Below are 24,545 nucleotides of genomic sequence, written 5' to 3'. Positions count from 1 at the left end.
TTTTAGATTCACACCGCTGATGCCGATTCACTGCAAAATAATAATTAATGCCTTTTAACTGCACGTTCTTCTACCAATCAGTGTTATTTTACAGATTTTCTCTTGTTTTGTATCTGATGATGATGATACATAAATATATGTATAAATCACAGAAAAAAGCATACATTTATATGTCAATTATTAACAAAAAGGTCGATATGATAACTAATATCCACATCAAAAAATGCTATCAGCAAAAGATATCAGTATTTTATAGATATTTGTCATCATTTCCAAAAAGAACTATGTGTATTTGGGGTTTGAAAAATGGTAAATCATTTTTGAAACTGTTCGGATACTACATTTTTCAAGTTTTCCCTGCTTTGTAAAATTACAGCTTCCATCTAGTACAATCACACATTTAGTAGTAGTTATGCTATTATAATGAAATAATATATATTGATTATTTTTAATAGAATTTATTAACATGTTCACTATGAAAAAACAGGTCAAAATTGTAATTAATGTTGACATGAAGAATCTGTATTTTTACAAAAGACAAATAGGTTTTTTTTTTACATTTGTATGTAAAATTACAATATTTTTACTTGGCCAAGGAACACATCAGAGTTAAGAGACGATCTGCATACGGTTGTGTTGTGTGTTCTGTCTGTCCACTACATTACTCACAACAGGACAAATGGATTTCAATAAAATTTTTAGGGAAGGTCAGAAGTGACACAAGGACCACTTGATTAGATTTTGGCAGTGATGCAGCTTAAAGTCTGGATCCATGGATTTTTTTTAAACTCTCCTGTCATCCTGTGGGTCAAATTGAGCCGTTTTAAAGTTTTAAAAATGTAGAAAAAATATATGTATTTTCACAGTGAAAATTTCCACATTTTAAAAAATTTTTTAGGAAATTTTTGAACATTTTTTGGTGGAAAAAAACAAATAAAAATGTTTAAGAACATTAAAAAAATCAACCAAAATCCAGTGAATTTCACTGTCAAATTTGGGGATTTTTACTTTTGAGGGAAACTTTTCAGGAATTTTCTTCCTGAAGAATTTTTTATAAATTCGGGGAAACTTTTTCTGAATTTTTGGACTTTTTTCAGAGAAGGCAACAACATTTTTTGGTAAGGACAACATGAGGGTTAAAGATTTGCATATTATTGCGAGATAGCAGAGTGGCGTCCCTGTAACTATGACAACAAGTGAGCACTATGTCAGCTGCCTGCTGATGATCACATGATTGCGATCCTATTACAAATCCACCGCTGAGGACTTATCCGTCGGAAATCACACAACAACTGAGAAGCCTTGGTGGAGCATTACGCTCTTTGAGTCTTTTCTTGTTTTAATTTAGTCTTTTTTTATAATTTATAGCACTCTATCTGTATCATACAACTGTATCATCTCTCTACTTCTAGTAATGGTAGTTCTGTTTCCATGAGGTGCAGGATTTTGTATTGAGGTGAAAAATGAGCCAACAGTAAGTAAAACTACAGAAGGATAATAGGAATATAGAGGTTACTGTAAAAATCAGCACAATTTTGGGCCTTATTTCTTCTGCCAACACGATTTGCACGTTCTTTTGCACATTAGTTTCTTCATTTACTCACGTCGGCTCCATGTCCTTCTCGCAGGTTGTATGTGAGGTCGTGTTGGATCTCACTGATGAACTTCTGGGCGTATTCGGGGTAAAGTCGCAGCACTTCGCGGAGCCCCTTCAGGCTGATGTACTGCAGGTCGCAGTAGGTCAGAGCCTTGACGTTGGCGTTGGTCTTGATCACCTGCTCCTTGGTCAGAGAGTCGGAGCCGATCAGGTCTCCCTTACCTGCAGGCAACCAGAAAAAGAAAATAAATGTCATGTATGTTGCAGCATTTTAAATAGTTCTGACACCAACACAGCCATTAGGTCCCATTAGAGGGAAAATCACTGCCACTGTTTTATGTTTTAGCCTCACACAAACAAACCAAATGAACAGATTGTGTGTTATTTGAGTCAATGATTTGTTGATCGACAAACATGTTGCATCAAATCAAACCGAGGCCACTTGACAGTAAATTCCCGAGATGCTTCTCGTTGTTGCCAGTCAGCCGCTGCCACAAATGGAAAAAAAAAAAACAACGCAGAACTGGAACCAGAAAAAAGGCTAAACGCTCTGAGGAAAACTGATGAGCAGCTTCGACATTTGCAGCAGCTGAAACACTGAAAGAAGGCGAAGTGGCAAACGGAATGCAATTAGCAAGAGAGGCTGACAAGGTTGAAGTGAAAATGCTAAAAGATTCCGAAGAGACTCGGTGCCAGTCGGAGCTCTGACAGGATCCGGAGCTGTCGGAATCTGGTGTGTCGAGCTGGAAGCATCAGACAAAGCAGATAAATTCTCAGCTGAAAAGTTAGCTGAAGGCGAACGACACGACAGATAAAGCTACAGGTTGTTGAAAGTTGAATTACAGGAATAAAGGTTCAGAAATTGCTAATTAATGTGACAAAAGTTCCTCGAAGTTACTAACAGAGCTTCACAAAGGTAGACGGAAGTCATAATTTCTACCATATTAATGGTTTAAAGTCTCTGTTGTTTGGATGTTTTACTTTCTTTTACCCGAAAACCCTTCAGATGAATCTGAAAGAATGCTGTTGTTAAACAAAAAACAAATTCAAGCATAAAAATGACATTTTTTAAATCAAAATTCTTCTGTCCTATATTTGAAAATTCACCACAAATCCAGGTTTTTAAATGTAAGCTGTTGTTAAAAAAATTGTCATTCACTTATACCATTTATCAGAGCTAGTGACAATAAAAACAAAAAAGGCGCAGTCTTAGAACTAATGATGTGTGATGTCCATTTCTGTTTGTAAAATTAAAAAAATTGCAATATTTGAACAAAATTACTTTCTTGTACATTTAAAAATTCTTCAAAAAATAATTTCAACTGTGACAAAAAAATCTGAAATTATTATCTGAACTGCAGGCTGTATAAAATCACGGAATTTCATAATTTCTGAATATTTCCTTACTTTTTTCTAGATTGTCTCATGTAAATATTCTTCAAAAATATTTTTTTGCACTAATGACGTAAAAAAAAAGAAAATTCTACTTTGTAGTCACACCACAAAAACAGTTTGCGAACTAATGATAATTATATTATCCTATATTTTAAAAAAATCCTCAAAAATAAACCACTTACAGAAAATGTATTCTATGAAAATGAGAAAATTCAGAGTGCCTCAATGCAACTGAGAAGCCGTGATGGACTTAGATGTGACCAAAAGCCTTATGGCAAAAACTATGAAATTATTAATCTAAACAGCAGGCTGCACAAATTCATAAAAACATCATTAAAACACCCTTATTCGACATGTTTCACTGACTAGATTCTGTAAAAAGCTTAACTTCTGCACTTCTGGATGCAACCAAAGACACATTTTACTCAGCTAAAACCAGTTATCATTGGGGAAAAAAATTCAGGGAGTTTTCAGCTGAACTGCAGGAGAAGCCAACAAGCGAAGACACTGAGAGGAAAATAAAATGACAAAATAAAAAAAAGGTAAATAGTGCAGCACGTTGTTGAAAAATACATTCAGCATGGAGAACATCTTTCTGGAGTTTAAGTGCAGAGTAGTGAGAAAAATTCACTTTGTAGAGGTTTTAAATATGTACACAGTAGAATGTCTTTGGTACGTGGAGCAGAGTTTTAAGCTTTTATGTTTTTTTATGCCATTCTAACTGTGTCACATGGCACAGAAGACAATTCTATATTTTCTCCTTTTCCAGTCATGGTTGTTCTGTTTCTATAGAGGTTCAGGACTTTATATTCCAGTGAAAAATGAGCCCACAGTGAGTAAAAATGTGAGTGAAATAACCAAACTGCTTGTGGTTCAGGAGGTTAATTGAGGCATCCAGATTGCTGGAAGATTCCTTTAATATATAACTTCCAAATGACTCTGGTGAATCATCGCAGCAGGCGAACGTTTCGTTCTGGCTTTGCTGCATCAGGATTAAAATTAATAATTATTTTACCAAACAAATGCATGACCTCCTTTGAGGAAATCACGACATGACACCATTTGAGGGTGTTTTTCTTTTTTAAACTTGGCATCTCCCAGCATGAATAAACCACTGGAAGGAATAGAGATGAACGCTGTACTAAAGGTAACAAGAGATAACTCGGAGTCTTTTGTTCTGGCGCAGCATGAAACCACACAATATTTCTATTAAAAAAGGAAAGAAAATGTATTGCAGTCTATAAGGGGAAACATTCATTTGTGAGGCGTTTGACAGACAAAGCCTCCCTGTAGTATTCAGATTAAAAAGAAAAAAGAAAAAGTCAAACAAGACTGCGAAGAAATGAAAAGAAAAGAGGGGGCTGGAGAGAAATGAGCAGAGAGGGAACAGAGGCAAGATGGAGGGAGGGCAGGGACCTAAAATGGGTGATGGAGTGTGGAGGTGGATGCAGAAGCGGGAAAAAAAAAAAGAGGTGGACGGATGGAGGGATGGGGTGAGGATGGAGGGGGGAGGCAGCAGCTGGGAGCACTGCCATGTGAGCAGCAGCAGTTATTGGACTCGGCCCTCCGAACCTCCACATCCTGCTGTCACCATCCAACCGTCATCTGCAGCCTCCTTCTCCTGATCCCTCCGACAAGCTGTGCTTCGACTTAATTTGGCATGATGGGCCCTTCATATGCTCCGTCTGTCTCCTTATCATCCTCGCATCACTCACATTTCCTCTCCTCCACCTCTTTCTCTCTTTTTTTTTCTTCCCTCCGCAACACAGTTCAGCTCGAATCGACTTTGACACGGAGATGATGGGTGGCAGCGGAGCCGGCGGCGAACGCTTCTGCTCGTAATCACAGCAAAATGTTAAAGTGAGCAGGAGGCAAACACTTGAAAGTGACATTTAAGAGTGTGTATCTGTCTGGTCTCCAAAGCGGAGGTGAAAAAGACAGGGGCAAGGAACAAAAAGCTTACAAAAAGAGCTCCTCTTCATCGTCGTCACCCATTTTAAGTGTGTCTGTCTCTTGTGTTTCTTATCTGCTTCCTCTTTTAAATGTAAATTTCCATCCAATACTTGTTTTTATTTTCAAAAAGAATCGTCTCAGTGGAGGATTACAGCAGCTGTACCATCAAACAAACCTTCCAACAGGTTCAACGCCGAGCCTTCTTCTCTCATCCAGACATCTTAACAAATTAGGCCTCTGGGCCCAGCAGTGGGTGGAATGAAATAAAAGGTCAGTGTTTTTACTGGTGTCACTCTCTGTTCATTCAGTTTTAAGTGCACTGATTTAGTGTCAACTTAAAGGTCAATTTAAGAACAAATTTACAAGTTACGTCACTGATTCAGTCTTAACGAAGACCTGGTTCTGGTGTTGATTTATCAACTTTATCCAGAGAGATTTAAAGATCCCTGATTCACTGACTTTACTTTTAAGGTTTTATCTTGATCAAATGATACAACTGAAGGCGGAAAAGGCTGCACAGACTGCTAGAAGTACAAAAAAAAAAAAAAAAGTTTATATTTTGCCACTCAATTTGACAAAAATTACTCCTGGAAACTACTACAGCAGCCTTTGGAAACATTCAAAGATAATGTTTACAGGATCCACACTTCCTCCATATTGCTGATTTAAAGCATCTGCTGCTTTTTAGTTTTCTTTTAACATTTTCAATCCAAAAAGTTGCTGGCGGCTTTGAAACACAGTTAAAACTCTATTGTTGTTGATTAAGCTATTAGTAATCACTAGACAGTAATTCATATTTTAACTTTTTAGGAACATTTTTCTATTTTATGCTTATATTTTTCTGCTTATGTTCACATTCATAGCATGTTTGTCTTAATTTTGTTACTATTGCTTAAATTTCTAAGACTGTAAATAGGAGCAATTGTAACGTAAGCAATCCCCCCCCAGAAATAAAGTATTTCTGATTTTGATTTTGTTATCTTTAAAAAAAAAAATTACATTACATTTACAACCTGAGATTCTCGTACTTTGCGGTGTGAATAGTTGTTAAATTGTCAGGTGAGGGATGACCCAAGACGTTAAGGGTCAGGAAACTTTCCGAGGAAGAAACCACTGACCAAGAGGAGAAAAAAGTCATGACACACACACATACACACGTGGACGAAATTGTTGGTACCCCTCAGTTAAAGAAGGAAAAACCCACAATTCTCACTGAAATCACTTGAAACTCACAAAAGTAACAATAAATAAAAATTTATTGAAAATTAAATAATCAAAAACAGCCATTACTTTTGAATTGTTGATTAACATAATTATTTTAAAAAACAAACTAATGAAACAGGCCTGGACAAAAATGATGGTACCTCTATAAAAGATTGAAAACTATTTGACCAGAGTGACATGATTAACTCAGGTGTGTCATTTAATTGACATCACAGGTGTTTCCAAACTCATAATCAGTCAGTCTGCCTATTTAAAGGGAGACAAGTAGTCACCCTGCTGTTTAGTGAAAAGGTGTGTACCACACTGAACATGGACAACAGAAAGCGAAGGAGAGAATTGTCCCAGGACATCCGAAAAAAAATTATAGACAAACATCTTAAAGGTAAAGGCTATAAGACCATCTCTAAACAGCTTGAAGTTCCTGTGACAACAGTGGCTCATATTATTCAGAAGTTCAAGACCCACGGGACAGTAGCCAACCTCCCTGGACGTGGCCGCAAGAGGAAAATTGATGACAAATTGAAGAGACGGATCGTTGGAATTGTATCCAAAGAGCCCAGAGCAACCTCCAAAGAAATTAAAGGTGAACTCCAAGGCCAAGGTACATCAGTGTCAGATCGCACCATTCGTCGTTGTTTGAGCCAAAGTGGACTTCATGGGAGACGACCAAGGAGGACACCACTGCTGAAAAAAACTCATAAAAAAGCCAGACTGGAATTTGCAAAAATGCATGTTGACAAGCCACAAAGCTTCTGGGAGAATGTCCTTTGGACAGATGAGACCAAACTGGAGCTTTTTGGTAAGGCACATCAACTCTATGTTCATAGACTCAAAAACCAAGCATACGAAGAAAAGAACACTGTCCCTACGGTGAAACATGGAGGAGGCTCAGTAATGTTTTGGGGCTGCTTTGCTGCATCTGGCACAGGGTGTCTTGAAAGTGTGCAAGGTACGATGAAATCTGAAGACTATCAAGGCATTCTGGAGAGAAATGTGCTGCCTAGTGTCAGAAAGCTTGGTCTCAGTCGCAGGTCATGGGTCTTCCAACAGGACAACGATCCAAAACACACAGCCAAAAACACCCAAGAATGGCTGAGAGAAAAGCGTTGGACTATTCTAAAGTGGCCTTCTATGAGCCCAGATCTGAATCCCATTGAACATATGTGGAAGGAGCTGAAACATGCCATTTGGAGAAGACACCCATCAAACCTGAGACAACTGGAGCTGTTTGCTCATGAGGAGTGGGCCAAAATACCTGTTGACAGCTGCAGAACGCTCATTGACAAATACAGAAATCGTCTAATTGCAGTGATTGCCTCAAAAGGTTGTGCAACAAAATATTAAGTTATGGGTACCATCATTTTTGTCCAGCCCTATTTCATTAGTTTGTTTTTTTAAATAATTATGTTAATCAACAATTCAAAAGTGATGGCTGATTTTGATTATTTAATTTTCAATAAATTTTTATTTATTGTTACTTTTGTGAGTTTCAAGTGATTTCAGTGAGAATTGTGGGTTTTTCCTTCTTTAACTGAGGGGTACCAACAATTTTGTCCACGTGTGTATAATATGAAAGACTCAGCAACAATGTGAGACAAAAAAATGGTTTAACCCGAGGACAAATCACTAAAAGCACAAGCTTAGCAGGGTTGTATACAGCGAGGAGTGCACTGAGGTATAGACAGCAGAGACTAAACAACTACATAACAGCAGTTCCCCTACAAATCCAAGGGGAAAAGTAGAGATGCACAAATATATTACGAAAGACTCAGCACAATTCGAGAAAAAAAGTGGTTGACCCTGAGGATAAAACACCAAATGCAGCGAGGAGTGCACAGACTGTGTATATATAGGTGAGACTAAACCACTAGATCACAGGAGTTCTTCTCCCAACCTAAAGGGAAAAGAAGCACATAATAGAAAACAACATAAACCTGTGTCTGGCCAAGCTGGGTCTTTATGGAGTTAGAAAAGAAATCTGGGAAGAAGAAAAAAAAAAACAGCACTACAGCAAACAGGGAGGAAAAGATTCGTTCTGTCATTTCAAATTGCACACTTTTGTGTTTACTATTACACACTATTTGCGTTGCACATTAACATTTTTATATGCAGAGACAGAAGTGAGTTAAAGAAAGGAAAGAAAGTCCTGGTCAGTCCAGACAGTAAAGGTGACCAGTTTATCAGAATCAGCTTTAATGGACAAGCATATACACAATACACAAGGAATTTGATTTTGGCTGTTGGTGTCACTCTAGGAAAAGAAAAAGAGAATAATAAAATATCTCTAGGAAAAAATGAAAAAAAATATAGATATTTACACATCTAGAAAAGAATACATACACTACCTGTCAAAAGTTTGGGATCATTTATAAATGTCCTTATTTTTGAAAGAAAAATTGTTTTTTCAGTGAAGATCATATTCAGTTAATCTGAAAGGGAGGCTAGACATTGTTATTGTGTTAAATGACTATTCTAGCTGGAAATGGATGATTTTTAATGGAATATCTCCATAGGGGTACAGAGGAACATTTCCAGCAACCATCACTCCTGTGTTCTAATGCTACATTGTGTTAGCTGATGGTGTTGAAAGGCTCATTGATGATTAGAAAACCCTTGTGCAAATATGTTAGCACTATCTATCTATCTATCTATCTATCTATCTATCTATCTATCTATCTATCTATCTATCTATCTATCCATACACACATACATAGTAGTGTGAAATGACAATTGCTATAGTGAGATCAGAGCAAAAAGCAAGAATATTGCTCTGAGAAAAAAACACGAACAAATATTCGACTGAAAATAGAAGTACAGTCAGTGATTTTCACCAATAGTAGCAGCCTTAGAGGAGAAAACTTGCACCACTGTAGTGATTTCCAGTTTTAAATTCTCGAAATAATCAATTTCAGTCATTAAATCAGGACATTATCAGTCCCTGGTGGCTGCTTCTGTGGGGGTTAAATTATAGCTTTGAATAAAAAAAAAATTGATTCCACAAGCTGAAAACAACATTATTACTGATTGGAGTGTTTGAGGTTCTGTAAACACAGCACGGTTCAGTATGAGGCTGAAAACCGTCCACAGCCGTGATTCTAATCCATCCTGCCTGGCTGCACTTTAACTCCATGAGGCATGTTTGTGTTGACATGCAGCTTTTTATTATCAACATGGACATGGGATAATTCCTGGAAGAGCGCTGGCGGTTCTGGGTAAAGGCCACGACGGGCCGAGCCCTGCCAAGAGCTTTTTGGGCTCTGCAGGTTCCTCGCTCCGGCATTAATAATCGAGCTACTTTAATAATGTAAACTGTGTTTATTATTAATGGCAGCACAGCACTGCAGTCCGTCTGTTGATGTGTGTGTGTGTGTGTGTGTGTGTCATGATCAAGATCAAACATGGACCGGGGGCTTGGCATTTGGAGATGAATCTACCTCGTTCCTCAGAAACACAGGTACACACCATTCATCCAGTACATCTCGACCTTTTCATAAACTGCCTTTTCTGGCATCGCTCCCCATCATGCACATAGATGCAGCAGAAATCCTGCCCTGTCTCTCACCTGTCTGCTGCACACAAACACACCTCCAGAAAGCTTTGCCCAGTTTGCTGGATTAGTGTTGCAAAAGCTTTGAAGCACATCCAGAGGAAATTAGATTTCAGCCTGCGAGACGGCCAACTAAAGAAATTATTCTAAGCTGCTGTTACAGGTGCAGCAATTTGTCTGACCACACAATGTCCAATTAGATGTTTTTTTTGTGTGTGTCTTTTGTACGATAGCTCCCTCGAATGTCCACTCCTGCACGCTGATTTGATCATAATTATTTTCCTAAACAGTTGCGAGGAGGTTTGCCAACATGAGGTGACTCTGTGAAGGGATTAGACTGTGATGTTCGCAGAGCATTAAGAGAAAAGGACTTTATTCTTCACACTGTTACCAGTGTGAAGAATAAAGTCCTTTTCTCTTAATAATCTTTTCTCTTACCAACAGCTGCTCAGAGGAAATCACTGGGCTTCGCTTTACTCTGTGATGTTCCCTGAAATTATTTATGGTGTGAACCGGTGCTACATCAGTGCAGTTAAATCAAATTGCTGCGTAGATTTCATTCATTCGATTCAGAAACAACATTTAACCATGTTTTTTCCTGCACAGGGGATATTTCTGGGCCCTCCAAATAGGAAAACACATTAAAAATACACATTTTTACACCAGTTTTGTTAATCTGACTCCCATTTAATCAACCACAACGGCCATAAAACCACATTTTTCACAACTTTGTGTTGTAATTCCTACATCGCTCACCTGATTTGGATGTAAATACCCTCAACTTAAAGCTGAAAGTCTGCACTTAAAGCACATCTTGATTGTTTCATTTCAAATCCACTGCGGTGGTGTACAGAGCTAAAAGCAGAAAATTGTGTCAATGTCCAAATATCTATGGACCTGACTGTAGTGGAGGCATCACTTGTAGATCCGGCTGGTGGTTGTGATATTCGTGGTAAAAACAGCCGTGTTTAGCAGGTTTTTCCTCCCACTCTCTGTCTGCAGTATCAAGCTTCTCTGGTACAAAGATCCGCCTTCACATCCCCACAGACTAAAGTGAGTGAGGACATATGATCACACAAAGGAGGAGTCTTTCTCTTATATATCTTAGTTTGTTTACATCAAAAGTTTAGAGACCTGACTACACTTTTACATCCATATTCGCTCTTCAAGAATTTACTTTACAAAACCTTCTCCATGAAAGACGTTACCAATTATGGGTGTTTGAGCCAGTCAGGCATTTTTTTTTTAATTAATCTTGTACACACACAACCTGTTTTTAGTCACCCTTCCTGCATGGACAAACTGCAACTTCTGCTTTACAACAACTTCTACACAACTCCTACAAACGTCTGTTTACAAAACAAGACTTAAACCGAGACGATGAACAAAACGGCCACTTCTGCAACAAATTTTAGCTTTATCACAGCACAATCTCCATCAAACACAACAAGAAGGTGTAAATTCCTACTTCAGTAACACAAAAGAAGCAGCATAAGCAGTCAAACCTCACCAAAAATGAAGTTTCCTTCTAAAAAAACCCACTTGAAATCCATTTTTGCACATTATTTCCACAAAAATGGTGAAACAAATCAACAAGGGACTGAACTAGTTGTTTTCTATTTAGACATAAAAGCTCAAAATACTTAGACATTCTAAAATAAACAGATAAAACTATTAGATTACATTATATAAAATGATGATAAATGCTCGGAGTGAGTGTAGCTGTAATAAACAACTTCTTTATGTTAATCTTTCCCAATGTTTCCATCACTGACCAAAATCCAAAGTTTATCTAAACAAGTACAAATACAATTCCCTGACAGCTTTTAAAACAGGCTCTATGTAGTTTTGATTACAGCTAAGGGGGAAACATTCTGACCTGTCAGAAAATAAAGTCTTACCTCCAGTCGTATAAAAGCTGAGCGGTGATAATTACAGCAATTAACCCTCTGAACGCCTGAAGCCACCAGGGGGTTTGAAAGGCGTGTTTTTCTTCATAAACAAAACAAAAAAATGACACCATTTATTAAAGCCAAAGCTGAAAAACAGCAGGAATATTCAGATATTCAGTTTTTCAAACATCCTGGAATGTACGAGGCTATTCACCAGGAAACACGGGCTATAACTTCCATTCTGGGGCATCATTTTACACTGTAAAGCCCGATACCATTATGCACAAATTCTGTAATGTTTGAAGCAATCAAAGACAAAAGTAGAGGAAAGCTTTGAGCTGGCTGCTGCTGCTTCAGCACAATGGTTCCGTACAAACAGCTCAGGTGGCAGAAGACGCTAAACTTCACAAACATCCATGATCGCCATTTTCACATACATGACAAGACCGTGCATGCTGTTTAGAAGTTTCTAGAGGCTCTCGACCTTCTTCCGCAAAGGAATAATGACGTGCATTGAAGTTAAAGAAGACTGTGTTGAAAAATAATGGAAGCACAATCTTTTTTACTGTGACGTTCTCTGGTGAGGCTGAGCAATTTTTGAAGGACCGTTGTATCATCTATGATTGGTAAAAACAACTGACTCTAAGGTTAAAGTTGTGATATTCTGCCAAAATCCTTTTATTCTACATTTTCAAATTGACAGTTTAGTCTAACCAAATTCTGTAAAAAAAACAAAAAACTCTGCAGTCCTTTGAACAACTGTAAAACTATGACTGACTCACCTGCGACCATGCGACAAAAATTCTGGATTTTCTGCTGAACTGCAGGCAATGTTTACACAAAGTGCAATGGAAGCTAATAAAAATATTAACAGAAAAATATCTATAGCATGTAGAGCCATAATTTTCTTCTTCTTTTTTTGTTCGTAACATCACTGGGAATCTGGAGAAATTGTGTAATGTTTTGTAAAATAAATAATGAAAGAAATTCCGTTTTTAATATCTCTTTTCTATATACTTAATGGCATTCTAACTGTGTCATACTACACAGAGGAGATTTCTGTCTCAAAGAAATTCAACTGTCATTCTTTAGTTTTTCATGATTTATGGCACTATGACTGAGAGCAGCAGCAGTTTCAATAGGAGGGACACACATGCACTAACATGCACATGCAGCTGGACCGCCTCCAAAACATAGCATATAGCTGTTTACTGCTATTTTAATGCTACATGTATGATAAAAATCTTGTATATTGCACCTTTAACTTGAGAAACTCTACTTTAAAAGAAATCTAGAAAAAAGAGATCATGGATGGACATGTGATTGGGAGGACAAAAAGGTCGGTTTTGCAGCTTTATACTATACCACAGTCTGTACCAAAGTCTACTCCAATAACATGAAAGCAAGCTCTCTACAGTTTTGTGGCAGCTGCGTGTGTATGGAAAATTTCTAAATGTCTGACATCCCTCAGATCATGCAAAAGCTCAAATGGGATCATTAAATCAGTTAATCAAGCGGAAATTTGGACGGAGACGACCGATGGTGAGGTAAAATTGGCCTTAAATCGTACATAGTGATGTCGTCCTACAGTATAAACTGGTCGCAACAGCTGTTAGAAAAAACAAAGAAGCAAATGTCACACTTCTTCTGTCAGATGCTGTGTTGAAAATGTTATTTGGTAATGTTGTGTACCAAGCTAATGCTGTATGAAGGTTTTGTCCTGCAGAGAGGCATTTCTGGAGCCCTTTCAAAGAGGATTTATCCAATAAAAACTGAAAATCACAAGCGCCAAAATGACAAGAATAGAAACTAAGAATAGCACTTTAATTTCTTTAACCGGTTCAGTTCATTTGCATTTCGTTTGCTCGAGTAGAATAGAGTTGTTTGCCAAATGCTCAGAAATAGAAGGAAAATGCAGAGATTCGTGTTAAACAAGGTAACACAGACTCATTGCTTTCACTTCATATTTACTGCTGAGCGTCGTCACCCCCCCAAAGGTCCAGTGTGAGTCAGGAAAAACCCTGATGAGGTTTCATATCGGCATCTGCCTGGTTATAAAACAGAGCTGCAAGCCACCCACCAAACATCACCCTGAACAGAGCGCTAATTACAGATACATGCTGCCAGTAAAGACATCTGACAAAATAATATTTTGAAAGCTTCTGACACCTGCGACGGCTCAAGGAACAACATTAATAACATTATACCTTTTCCAAGACGGCTCACTGCTTTCCAAGACACATTATTTTCAATATACTTACCTAATAGTTGCTCATTAGCTGACATAGTAGTAGTATTTTTGGCTCATTATGAAGCATTTACTGATAATACACTCTGCATAGAACATTAATGATGGGTTTTCCCTCAATAACGTCCTTATTAATTCAGTTATTGTACATAAATTAACTATCTTCATATGCCTACCTGAAGAAAATGGTTATTCTCCTCGAACAAAATTTAATAAATTTAGCTTGTTCTTATGTATGTTTTTTTTTTCTTTTTTAAGGCACTTCAGCACAAGACAAATTTCTTTATAGGGACAATAAAGCATATCATATCATATCATATCATATCATATCATATCATATCATATCATAACTAGAAGGGTTAATAGCATTAAAAAATACAGGTTCAAAATGATTACTGTAATGTTCAGTAATGTGAAATGAGTAATAATAACAGCAAATGTCTGACAAGGTTATTTAACATCCACATACTGAAAAAAGAAAAAAAAACATATTTATAAGAATATAGATTGTTTTATAACTGTGGCCATTTTTTGTATAAATTAATATTTAATTTTTTGACTTCACAGGACAATTTCTGTAGTTTTACAAAACTGGGAAAACCTGAAAAAGAACAAGATTTTTGGTTGATTTAAATACAGTAAAAAACAAACAAACAGTGGAAGTCAAAAAGTTTTGGAGTGTTTTCAGTTAACATGTAAATAATATTTTTTCTTGATTTTACAAGTTTTTATCTGTAATTTCACAAAATTGTTAAAATCCATACAATAACAATATTTTTTGTTGATTTAAATAAAGTTAAAAAAGTATAAGTTAAACATTATAAAAGAACAAATTATTATTTATTATAAAAATGCTGATTTTTAATGTGAACATTATTTACTGCTTTTGGCCTGTTTTTTTTTTCATGTAAATTAACACTATTTTCTGTGATTTCTACTAGATATTATCTATAAATTACCAAAACTGAACAAATTTGCAAAATAACTGTATTCATGGCTAATTAAAATAAAGTAAAAAAATAGTGTAAGTTTCTGGTCTAATGTTGTAAAACAAGAAGCTAGATTTTTGATGTGGACATTATTTACACTTTTAGCCATCTAAAAAAATAGAAATTCATATATTTTTAATGATTCTACTAGATATTATCTGAAATTAAACAAAACTGTTAAGATTTATAAAATATTTGTATTTTTCGCTGATTTAAATACAGTAAAAGAGTGTAAGTTCCCAGGTAAATGTTGCAAAAGAAAAAGATATTTTTAATAAGAAATGCAGATTTTTGATTAGGACATTATTTATTTACAGTTTTGGAGTGTTTTCAGTTAACAGGGAAATTATTTTTTTGGTTGATTTTAGAAGTTATTATCTGTAATTTTTTAAAAAAGCAAGAAAATCTGTATTGCATTTTAAATGGATGAAAGGTGCTATATAAATAAAGTTTGATTTGATTTGATTTGATTAGAAGAACTGTATTTTTGGCTGATTAAAATGCAGTAAAACAGTGTAAGTTTTTTGGTCAAATGTCCCTTTGGCTTTTTTGTTTTGTTATTTTTTTCAGTTAACGTGAAAATTTGTTTATTTTTTCTTGATTTTACTAGTATGTAATTTTTTGATTTATGCCATTATAACTGTCACACTACATAGAACAAATGTCTAAAAAAATATTTTCCCTTCTTCTACTGTGCTGTTTCCACAGAGATGCAGGACTTTATACTTTAGTGAAAAATTACTTCACAGTGAGAAAAACATGATAGAAACAAAGAAACACTCCAAATTGATTGGATTTCAGAAAACTTGTAATGCAAAAAAATTATTGTGTAAATGTGAGTTAAAAACTGGGGAAGCTTCATAGTGATGTCTGTCAGTTTCAGTGTTTAACTGGAAGTACTGACTTTCAGTAAAAACACGAACATTTAAAGAACATTTTCTATTTTTCCCTCCTCTAAGCCAGAAATATCAACTCCAGACTTCTATTCCTGTCTCAAGGTTTCCATACAGGGATTTATTCATATTTCATTCACAGCCTGATTTATAGAACATTTTATTTATAAAAACAAGCCTAAAATAGTTGTTTTTTTTCTGGCTGTTGACATTATTTCCTCATTTATGGAATGCTAGAGCATTATCTTAAATCCCCTGTGGAAAGACTTTGTCAATTAAGTGAAAGAAAAGTGCATGTAAATGCATACAAATAAATACAAATAAGGTCACATTTAAAAAGATAATACCCAGTGTGCATAATTAACCTTGCAATACAAAAATAAATTAGTCTTAATGGAAGTAATCAGCTGGACAAGGGAAGTTTCTTAAATGATATTTGTACATAAAAACAGTAAAATAAAAGACATGGAACTTCACAATACATTCATTTAAAGGCTGAAAATCTCCACTTAAGCAGCTTAAATTTTCACCAAGCTTTAAAGTTTTTTTTCCTGTCTATATTCTGACAGTTTTCACAGAGTGGTTTGCTCACACAGTGTTCACAAATCGATTTATAGAACATTATATTTGGTAAAAATCTATTTTTTTGGCTACTGACAGCATTTTCGGATTTATAGAAAAAATCCGAAACCTCCTCCGTGTGTCAACAAGGTGAAACAAGAACTCTGAAGCCAGTTTTATCCAACTTTTAGATTTCTGTTCGACAAATTAGTTCATATTTAGAGCTTTTTGAAAAGTTGCAATACAGAAAACCAGTTGCATGGTGGTATTTGTTGGTTAATACTGAGGCTTTTCACCTGTTGTGTCTCCCTGAAGTAGGGATTTTGAATGCAGAATGTAAAACTGTGATCCTCTCAGGGATCTGAATCTTTCTTCCACCTCCAGCTGGAGTGTGTGATGTGCAGAAATCATATGAAGCCTGAGGAGTGAAGCTCCCCAGCCAGCTCCTCCTACATTATTCATTCTATCTGCAGCAACAAACAAGAGCCAGCAGCATCCAGCGGCCTGCAAACATCCCAGTTCATCAGTCATCTTTTGATTTGCCGTCTGCACTCAGCCATATGTGAGGTGCGATAGCGGGGCTTCCTACTTCTGAACTCACAATGGACAGAAGGTCGCGTCTATCGAGCTCACAACGGGAATCCCGACTCTCTTTGCCAGAGCAGAACATGAAGATAACTCTTTAAAGAGCAGCTCTTTATCAGCAGGTTTTCAGACTTGCCTTCCTGTTGTTTCACTGAACCTCACACACGCATCTGTGCTGCACTGGAAAAGTAAATCTGCAGGAAAAAACTGTAAAATCTGACAGAAAAGTGCCAGAGAATGTATGTTGAAAATGACAGAATGTTGTAAAAAAAAAAAATGTGGAAATGGTGAAAATATCTGTATTATATTTTTAGTTGATCTAAATATAATAAAATTGTGTAATTTTGTGGTCATGGTTTGTAAAAGAATAAATAACTATTGGTAAAAATACGGATTTTTAAATTTTTATTTATTTTTGTAATTGTACTAATTATTATCTGTAATATAGTAAAACAGAGAACACATCTACTCAGATTTTATTTTTAGTATATATGTATTGTACATAATTATGCTTTTAAACATATCTTTCATATCTGCCTATCCCCTGCATGTTCTGCTCTTACCTTTTATTTCTGTATATTCTGTATGTTTAACATGCTGCTGGTTTCTAAAATTTCCCTCAAGATCAATAAAGCACCAATATTATTTTTAGTGCTAAATAAACACTTTTTTTTCAAATAACAGCAAATGTCAGTAAAATAATGAATTCTTTGCTGATTTGAATACTGTAAAAACAGAGTCATTTTAAAGACAAACACTGTTAAAGAGAAAACAGCTGTTTATAAAGAAATAGACTGTTGATGTGGACATTATTTACAGTTTTGGCACTATACAATGTAATTTAAAAAATCATTTTAAAAAATATAAAAAAAATGGCATTAAGGGTGCAATAAAAATATGTTAAAAACAGTGGATTACTGTAAGCATTCAATGACTAAAAACATTGACAATAGCAAAATTATCGGAAACACAATGAAATTTTAAGCTGATTTAAATTCTGTAAAATAATTTTTCAGTCACATATAGTAAAAGAACAAATCAGCATTTCTAAAAAAATACAGGTTTCCTATTTTTTTTAAATGGTTAACATGTAAATTAATAAATGTTAACCATGTAAGCGAAAATGTGACAGAAGCACAAAATTTGAAAATAAATAAATAACACATATATCTGACAATGTTGAAGTTTGAATCACTTACAGAAAATGAGACTTCACCACCACAGCACCACTGTGTCATTCATACTTGTGTTGCAGCAGCACATGATGGTTTAGCTGCTGTAAAGGTTTTTGCTTTTGAGTTTCCAGCTACGTTTGTCATCTCTACATATCTAAGCTGCCTTCTTATTCATGATTCCCTTTGATTATATCAGACATAAGCATTTAACCATTGTTCAATCTCTAAAATAAATACATTTTATTGCACAAAACAGCAAATATCTACAGAAAAATGACCTTTTATCTGTTCTTTAACAGTAAACTGTGCAATTCTACAGTGAAGTGTTGTAAATATACAGATTTTCAACGTGCTTTAAAACTATTTATCATTTTTCAACCCCTAATAAAAATTATTTTATATAATAGCAATGATTTAAAATAGTAATTTATAACATAAAATATTTGTAAACAAACAATATTTTTTACTGATTTAAATACAATAAAAAAATGTGTAGTTTTACGGTAACACAAGTAAAAGAACAAATTAGCATTTACAAAAAAATATACAGATTTTCGATGTGGATATTATTTACAGCTTTGGCCTGTTTTTTAATGCTTAACATGTAAATTAATACTTTTCCCTGTGATTTTATCAGATATTATCTGTAATGTAACAAAATGACATTTTACCATTGTTCAATCTCTAATAGAAATAAATTTTGTTTAAATTTTGTTGAAAAATTACATTTTAAGCTGTTTTTCTAAATAGCAAACAGTGTAATTTTACAGTCAAATTTTGTAAACGTATAGATTTTTATGTGGATGTGGAAATTATTGACAGTTCTGGAGAGTTTTTTAAACGGTTTACATGTAAATAAATACCATTTTCTGTAACTGAACAAAATGGATTAATTTAATCAAATAAACAGCTTAAAAACTATTTATCAATTTTCAGCCCTTAATAGAAATAATTCCATATAACAACGATAGTTTACAATAACAATTAAAATGTTTAAATAACAGCAAATATCTGTAAACTAACAACATTTTGGTTGATATAAACATAGTAATAAATTGTGTAATTTAATGATCACACTTCGCACAGATTTTCTATAATTAACATAAAACAAGGCATTTTTCTATTAATTCACTCGCTCTACATGGACCATCTCCACCTCTCCTTCATGTTGCTCATCAACCTAATTTCCATCAGAATCCAGATCAAGTCGCTCTGCAGGTCTGATTGAATGAAGCCAAACTCAGCATTGAGAAGTTATTTGAACTGTAATCACTGAGCTGAGGCATGATCTCCTTCTTTTCCCCTCTGAAGTCTGTACTTCATTACCAGCAGTTGATATCAAACACACACGCACGCAGCTGCTTCTTCTTCAAATTAGCGACTGTCACCTTCATTAGCGCCGCAACACGGAGTCCTGCAGACCTGAAACCGTCTCATATCCTCAGAGTCTCAGTCTGACAGCTAATTTTCAGAGCCGAGGGGCCGCAGTGCAGCTTTCATTTGAGACTCTCGCAAATTCACGCATAATTTCCTTCAAACAATGCGGCATCCTTACTGCATTTTAGTCTAATTAGGTAACCAGCGTGTAATTTTGCAATCTGACAGTCAACAAATCAAACTGTGAGCTCGCTGAAGGCCCCAGATTCCGCTGCTGTCTTTCCTTTAATTTGAAAATAGACTTTGTCACATATTTCTGCTAATTTCAGTAAACAAATAGAAAGATTACCCGAATACTGACGGAAAAACATTTGCGTTTGTAACTGGAGAGATTCTTGTTTGGTGGGGAAAGACCACCGCAGAGCTTAAAGGGCCCTGCCAGAGAAACAAAAGTTCTTTATCTTGTTTTTTTTAATTTTTTTTTTATTTTTTTAATATATTCTGGAAAACACATCATGAATAAAATAATTAGCAAACTCCAAGGATGAGTATTTCCACCTTGAAACTGTGCTGATTATTGTCTCAAAAAGATAGATTCAGGCACACGGATTGGATTTTAAGAAAATTAGTGCACAATGGTCTTACAATGTTATCAAAAAATGTTACTAGAATCTTTGAAATTGTGGGAACGAAAAAGAAAAACTTCTCAGCTAGAAAACATTTCTAGAACTTTGCAGAATTTTCTTCTTTTTGAAGAACAAAACAATTCTACTTGGGAAGGTAAACATCATAAACATGCATTGACAGTGTTTGTGTAATCACTTTCACAGCCAGATGTGGAAGACAAAAGTTCCACACTGTCGGTTCAACTTCGTTTATGTATTCTTGTTTTTATGCACTCTATATTAACACTCTCCTAGCCACGTTCCCTTTTATTGGTTTTCCATATCGGATCACGATCATTTTAACATGGCTTTTTTTGACAAGAATTTGCAAAAGACTTTTTCATGTCATAGTGAAATAGATTTCTACAAAGTAATGTAAATGAATTAGAAATATAAAATGTGATTTAAGTGACTGTGTAAGTATTCACCCCCTTGATGCTAAAAGTAACACAATTATTGAAATAGAGATCATCTGAGTTCAGTGAATGTGTCTCAGTGATTGTAGTATAAAGACTTCTGTATCTGGAAGGTCCAGTCACTGATGGGTCAGTATTACTGGATAGAACTAGACCATGAAGACAAAAGACCACTCCAAGAAACTCTGTGAAATGTTTACTGAAAAGCACAAGTCAGAAGATTGATGGAAGAGCATTTCCAAGTCACTGAATACCCCTTGGAGTCCAGTTAAATCCATCATTAGGAAATGGAAAGACTCTGGTGTAAATCTGCAAAGAACAGGTCATCTTTAAAAACACTGAGTGATTGTGCAAGAAGAAGACTAGTGAATGAGGTCACCAAGACACCTATGACTCCTGCTTAGATGGAAGAAACTGTTCATAGAACTGTATCTGTTCTCATCAAAGCTTTATGGGAGAGTAGCAAAGAGAAAGACACTGTTAAAAACGGTTCATATTAAATCTCAGCTAGAGTTCACCAGAAGACATATGGACGACTCTGACGTCAACTGGAAGAAGGTTTCTTCGGTCTGATGAGACCTAAATTGAGTTTTTTGGGCCATCAGACTAGACGTTATCTTGATTGAACAACAAACAAGCATGGTAGCGGCAGCATCATGATGTGGAGATGCAACATGAATCTGAGGAGAGCAGAAAATCTTCAGAAACTCAGTGACAAGAAAGAGAATGTGTGAATGAGGCCACCAAGACACCTATGACTCCTCTGAGGGAGTTACAAGCTTCCATGGCTGAAATGGGAGAGACTGGGCTTAGAAATGTTGCCTGTTCACCAGTTAAAGCTTTATGGGAGACAAAGAGAAAGACATTTTTGTAAGAATACTCTTATTTATCTGGATTAGAGTTCACCAGAAAGCATGTGGGAGACTCTGAAGTTAACAAACTGGTTTGATGAGACCCAGTTTGAACTTTTTGGCCATCAGACTAGACGATATGTTTGGCGAACAACAAACGAGCACGGTCGTGGCAGCATCATAGCGTGGGGATGCTTGTCGGCAGCCAGCCCTGGAGGGTTTTTAAATGTATTTACAACGGGCTAAATACTGTTTTTAGACACTACATATACATTAAATGAGCTAAAATCTTTAAAAAAAGAAGAAGAAAAAAAGCAGCTTGCGTCCCTATAAAGACAATTTTTTTTTCTTGTAACCTCATACGAGTGACAGCAAGATCCCAGCAAACATACCAGCGTTCACCAAACACGACCATCTCCAACATGTCGATAAACTCACCCAGAATAGCCAGCACAGTGTTGTCTTTCAGGACCTCCATGGAGCCGGAGCAGACGAAGTAGATGGCCTGCAGGGCGTCTCCCTGTCGAATGAGGAACTCTCCCGGAGCGCAGAAGGAGGTCTTGATGATGAGGCTGAGGGAGCGCAGGCAGCCTCGGCTGGCCGACTCGAACAGAGGCAGCTGCAGCAGCTCCTTGTTCAGGTGCATGGCGATGTCAGCCCTCAGCTCGTCAGGGAAGTCCTTCAGGAGCTGTGGAGGTACGACGGAGGCTCACACTTAATGCTCGAACCAAACACGGGTCTTTTACACAAAAACCTTGCAAAAACGTCACTTTGGTGCCTGAAAAATTCCCAAACTGGGAGGGAAAAACGTGAAGGAGAGAACAAGTCTGCACATTTTTTTCTCTTCCAAACACAGCTACAAATAATAACCTTAATAAAAGCTGCAACAAGCCACATTTGATGCTTTTACTGACACCAATGAACACAAAGTAAGAACAACTGCCATGACAATAAACGTGCGTTAAAAAAATATGCAAGCAAGGGGGCATGATGGAAAATTTCTGGCAGCCACTGCTTTAAAAAAAACAGACAAACAACAACAACCTTCAGGTATTTTCTTGGCTAGTGCTTTTTTTCCCCTTAAAGTTATTGTGGGGGAAAGACATGCAGTAAATGGCCATGATCTGGAATCAAACCCAGGCCGCTGCGTACATGGGTCACACACTCAACCAGTTGAGCTATCTGGGCACAAAAATGCTGAAGAGACACTGAAAAACAACACAGTCTGTCTTTTTTTGACTCGAGTACTAACCTCATCCCACCTGATGTGAATACATGTGCTGGCATGACGATAAAGAACCTTGAATCCTTGAATCCTGTTTACAGCATTTCGATGTGTGGATGTATGACCAGGCAATTTCAGGTTTTCCAGTAAACTCACACTTTTATTCATGTGATAACAGAATTGTACAAGAATTTTTTTAATCATCAGTTAGCCTTTCAACACCATTAGCTAACACAATGTAGCATTAGAACACAGGAGTGATGGTTGCTGGAAATGTTCCTCTGTACCCCTATGGAGATATTAACAATTTACATTAACAATGTCTAGACTGTATTTCTGATTAATTTAATGTTGTCTTCATTGATCAAAAATAAGGACATTTCTAAGTAATTCCAAGCTTTTGAACAGCAGTGTCTGTAAACTAGTATGTAACCAAAATGTATGTTAAATGCAGCCCAAGAAAAATGTCCCTGAAGTGGAACAATAAAGTGTGTGAACTCAAGTGCTTGCATGTGAATCTGCTGCCTCCTCACCTCACTGACGTCGATGCCGTTGTTGACTGACCAGGTCGTCTGGAAACACTCCAGCATGCGTTGCTCCAGGGCCTTAGGCAGCCGGTGGACCCTGATGAAGTCCTTCAGGTCCTTGGTTCTGGTGTGATACAGCGAGCGGCGAGAGTACATCCTCTGGATGATGGCGGTGACGTTACCAAACACCACGGCATGCATCAGCGCTGTAGACAGAGCAGAGCATTTAATTACAGCTGTTTGATTGGCTCCTATCTGGAGGGCCCCTCAGCAAAAATCCCATAATTCTTCAGCACAGCAGGAAGCCTTACAGGATGTCTTTATACTGTAAGCCCCGCCAAGTTAAAAGGAACGGGGCTTTAGATGACTTAGCTGCTCTAAAACCACTGTGAGGCTCTGCTGCAAGTGGATTACTGCTTTCACTGGATGTCAGCAGCACAATGTGGAATAAATCTTTTATTTCTAGTGAACAAAACACTCATAAGAACTGCTATATTATTTTTCCAAACCCCACAGCAGCTCTAATCCCAGTATGAGCAGCGACTCTTGGTGAGGAGTTAATATTTACTCAGCAGTCACAGGTCTGCTCGGAATGTGAACTCAGCTAACCGGCAGGAATTAAATTATTTGTTTCATGATACAAGTTCCTGAGAGTCCTGCACAGCGGTTTGTCTCCCTGAATGCAGCTGCTCAGACCACAGGACACTTCCACAGACTAATGGCTTTATTTAAGCACGACCGGCCTTTCATTTAGGAAAACTCTGCCTTTAAAACGTTAAAATGTCTCTCGGTTACAGCACACGCTGCTTCTGGACAGCAGCTCACTGCTGGAGAACAATAAACCGAGTCTGAGGATGAAATTCAGGGAGATTAATGAAGGTGTGGGCTCCTCTGGCTCTCCAGCTTCCTCCTTTAATAGAGGAACGCTCTTATTACTACTAAGGTAAAAAACAGACCAAACAGCTAATTTAATTAGGATGAGTATGGCTTTATTGTGGGGTTTTCTTCCCTCCATTAAACAAACTAAACCAGTGATGTGTTATTATGTCTCAGAACTTTCTAATTTTTTACTCTGTTGACTCTCTTATTCCTAATAAAGCAGCAAATCTGAAAGAATTAGTCAAAGCATGCGGCTCTATACTAAGTATAGTAACTCTAAAGAGTGCATAAGTTGATAATTATTCTACTTTTGGATTAATAATCATCCGCTGCAGGAGTTAGCATTACAGTTTTTCTCAGTCGCTTTGGTTCATTTCTCAGATCAGAATTAAAATTCTCAAAACTACTTGTTCAATCTTCACATCATCGTGTCACTTGTGCAGATCAAAAAAGCAGCTTCTCATTTCTCTGAACAAGTTGCAAATTCTGTGGTACATCCATGCAAATGATTCTGCACAATTCTCTACTGTTTCCTTCATTATCAAT

At 36.5% G+C, this 24,545-nt stretch overlaps 1 protein-coding gene across 1 annotated transcript in view; it reads right to left on the bottom strand.

Annotated features, from left to right (window-relative positions):
- kcnh3 (potassium voltage-gated channel, subfamily H (eag-related), member 3) overlaps positions 1-24,545 on the bottom strand; it is a 251,015-nt gene that overhangs the window by 17,553 nt on the left and 208,917 nt on the right. Inside the window, exons 9-11 of the mRNA XM_051959224.1 lie at positions 23,127-23,326; positions 21,807-22,056; positions 1,605-1,819 (exon numbers count right to left, since the gene is read on the bottom strand). Of these exons, the coding sequence (XP_051815184.1) occupies positions 1,605-1,819; positions 21,807-22,056; positions 23,127-23,326 (665 nt within the window). The remainder of the gene's footprint in view (positions 1-1,604; positions 1,820-21,806; positions 22,057-23,126; positions 23,327-24,545) is intronic.

The sequence above is a fragment of the Acanthochromis polyacanthus genome, chromosome 14 (assembly GCF_021347895.1).
Source record: "Acanthochromis polyacanthus isolate Apoly-LR-REF ecotype Palm Island chromosome 14, KAUST_Apoly_ChrSc, whole genome shotgun sequence".
Lineage (NCBI taxonomy): Eukaryota > Metazoa > Chordata > Actinopteri > Pomacentridae > Acanthochromis > Acanthochromis polyacanthus.
Note: the sequence above shows the minus strand (reverse complement) of the source record. Positions and strands in the feature narration are given on the sequence as shown.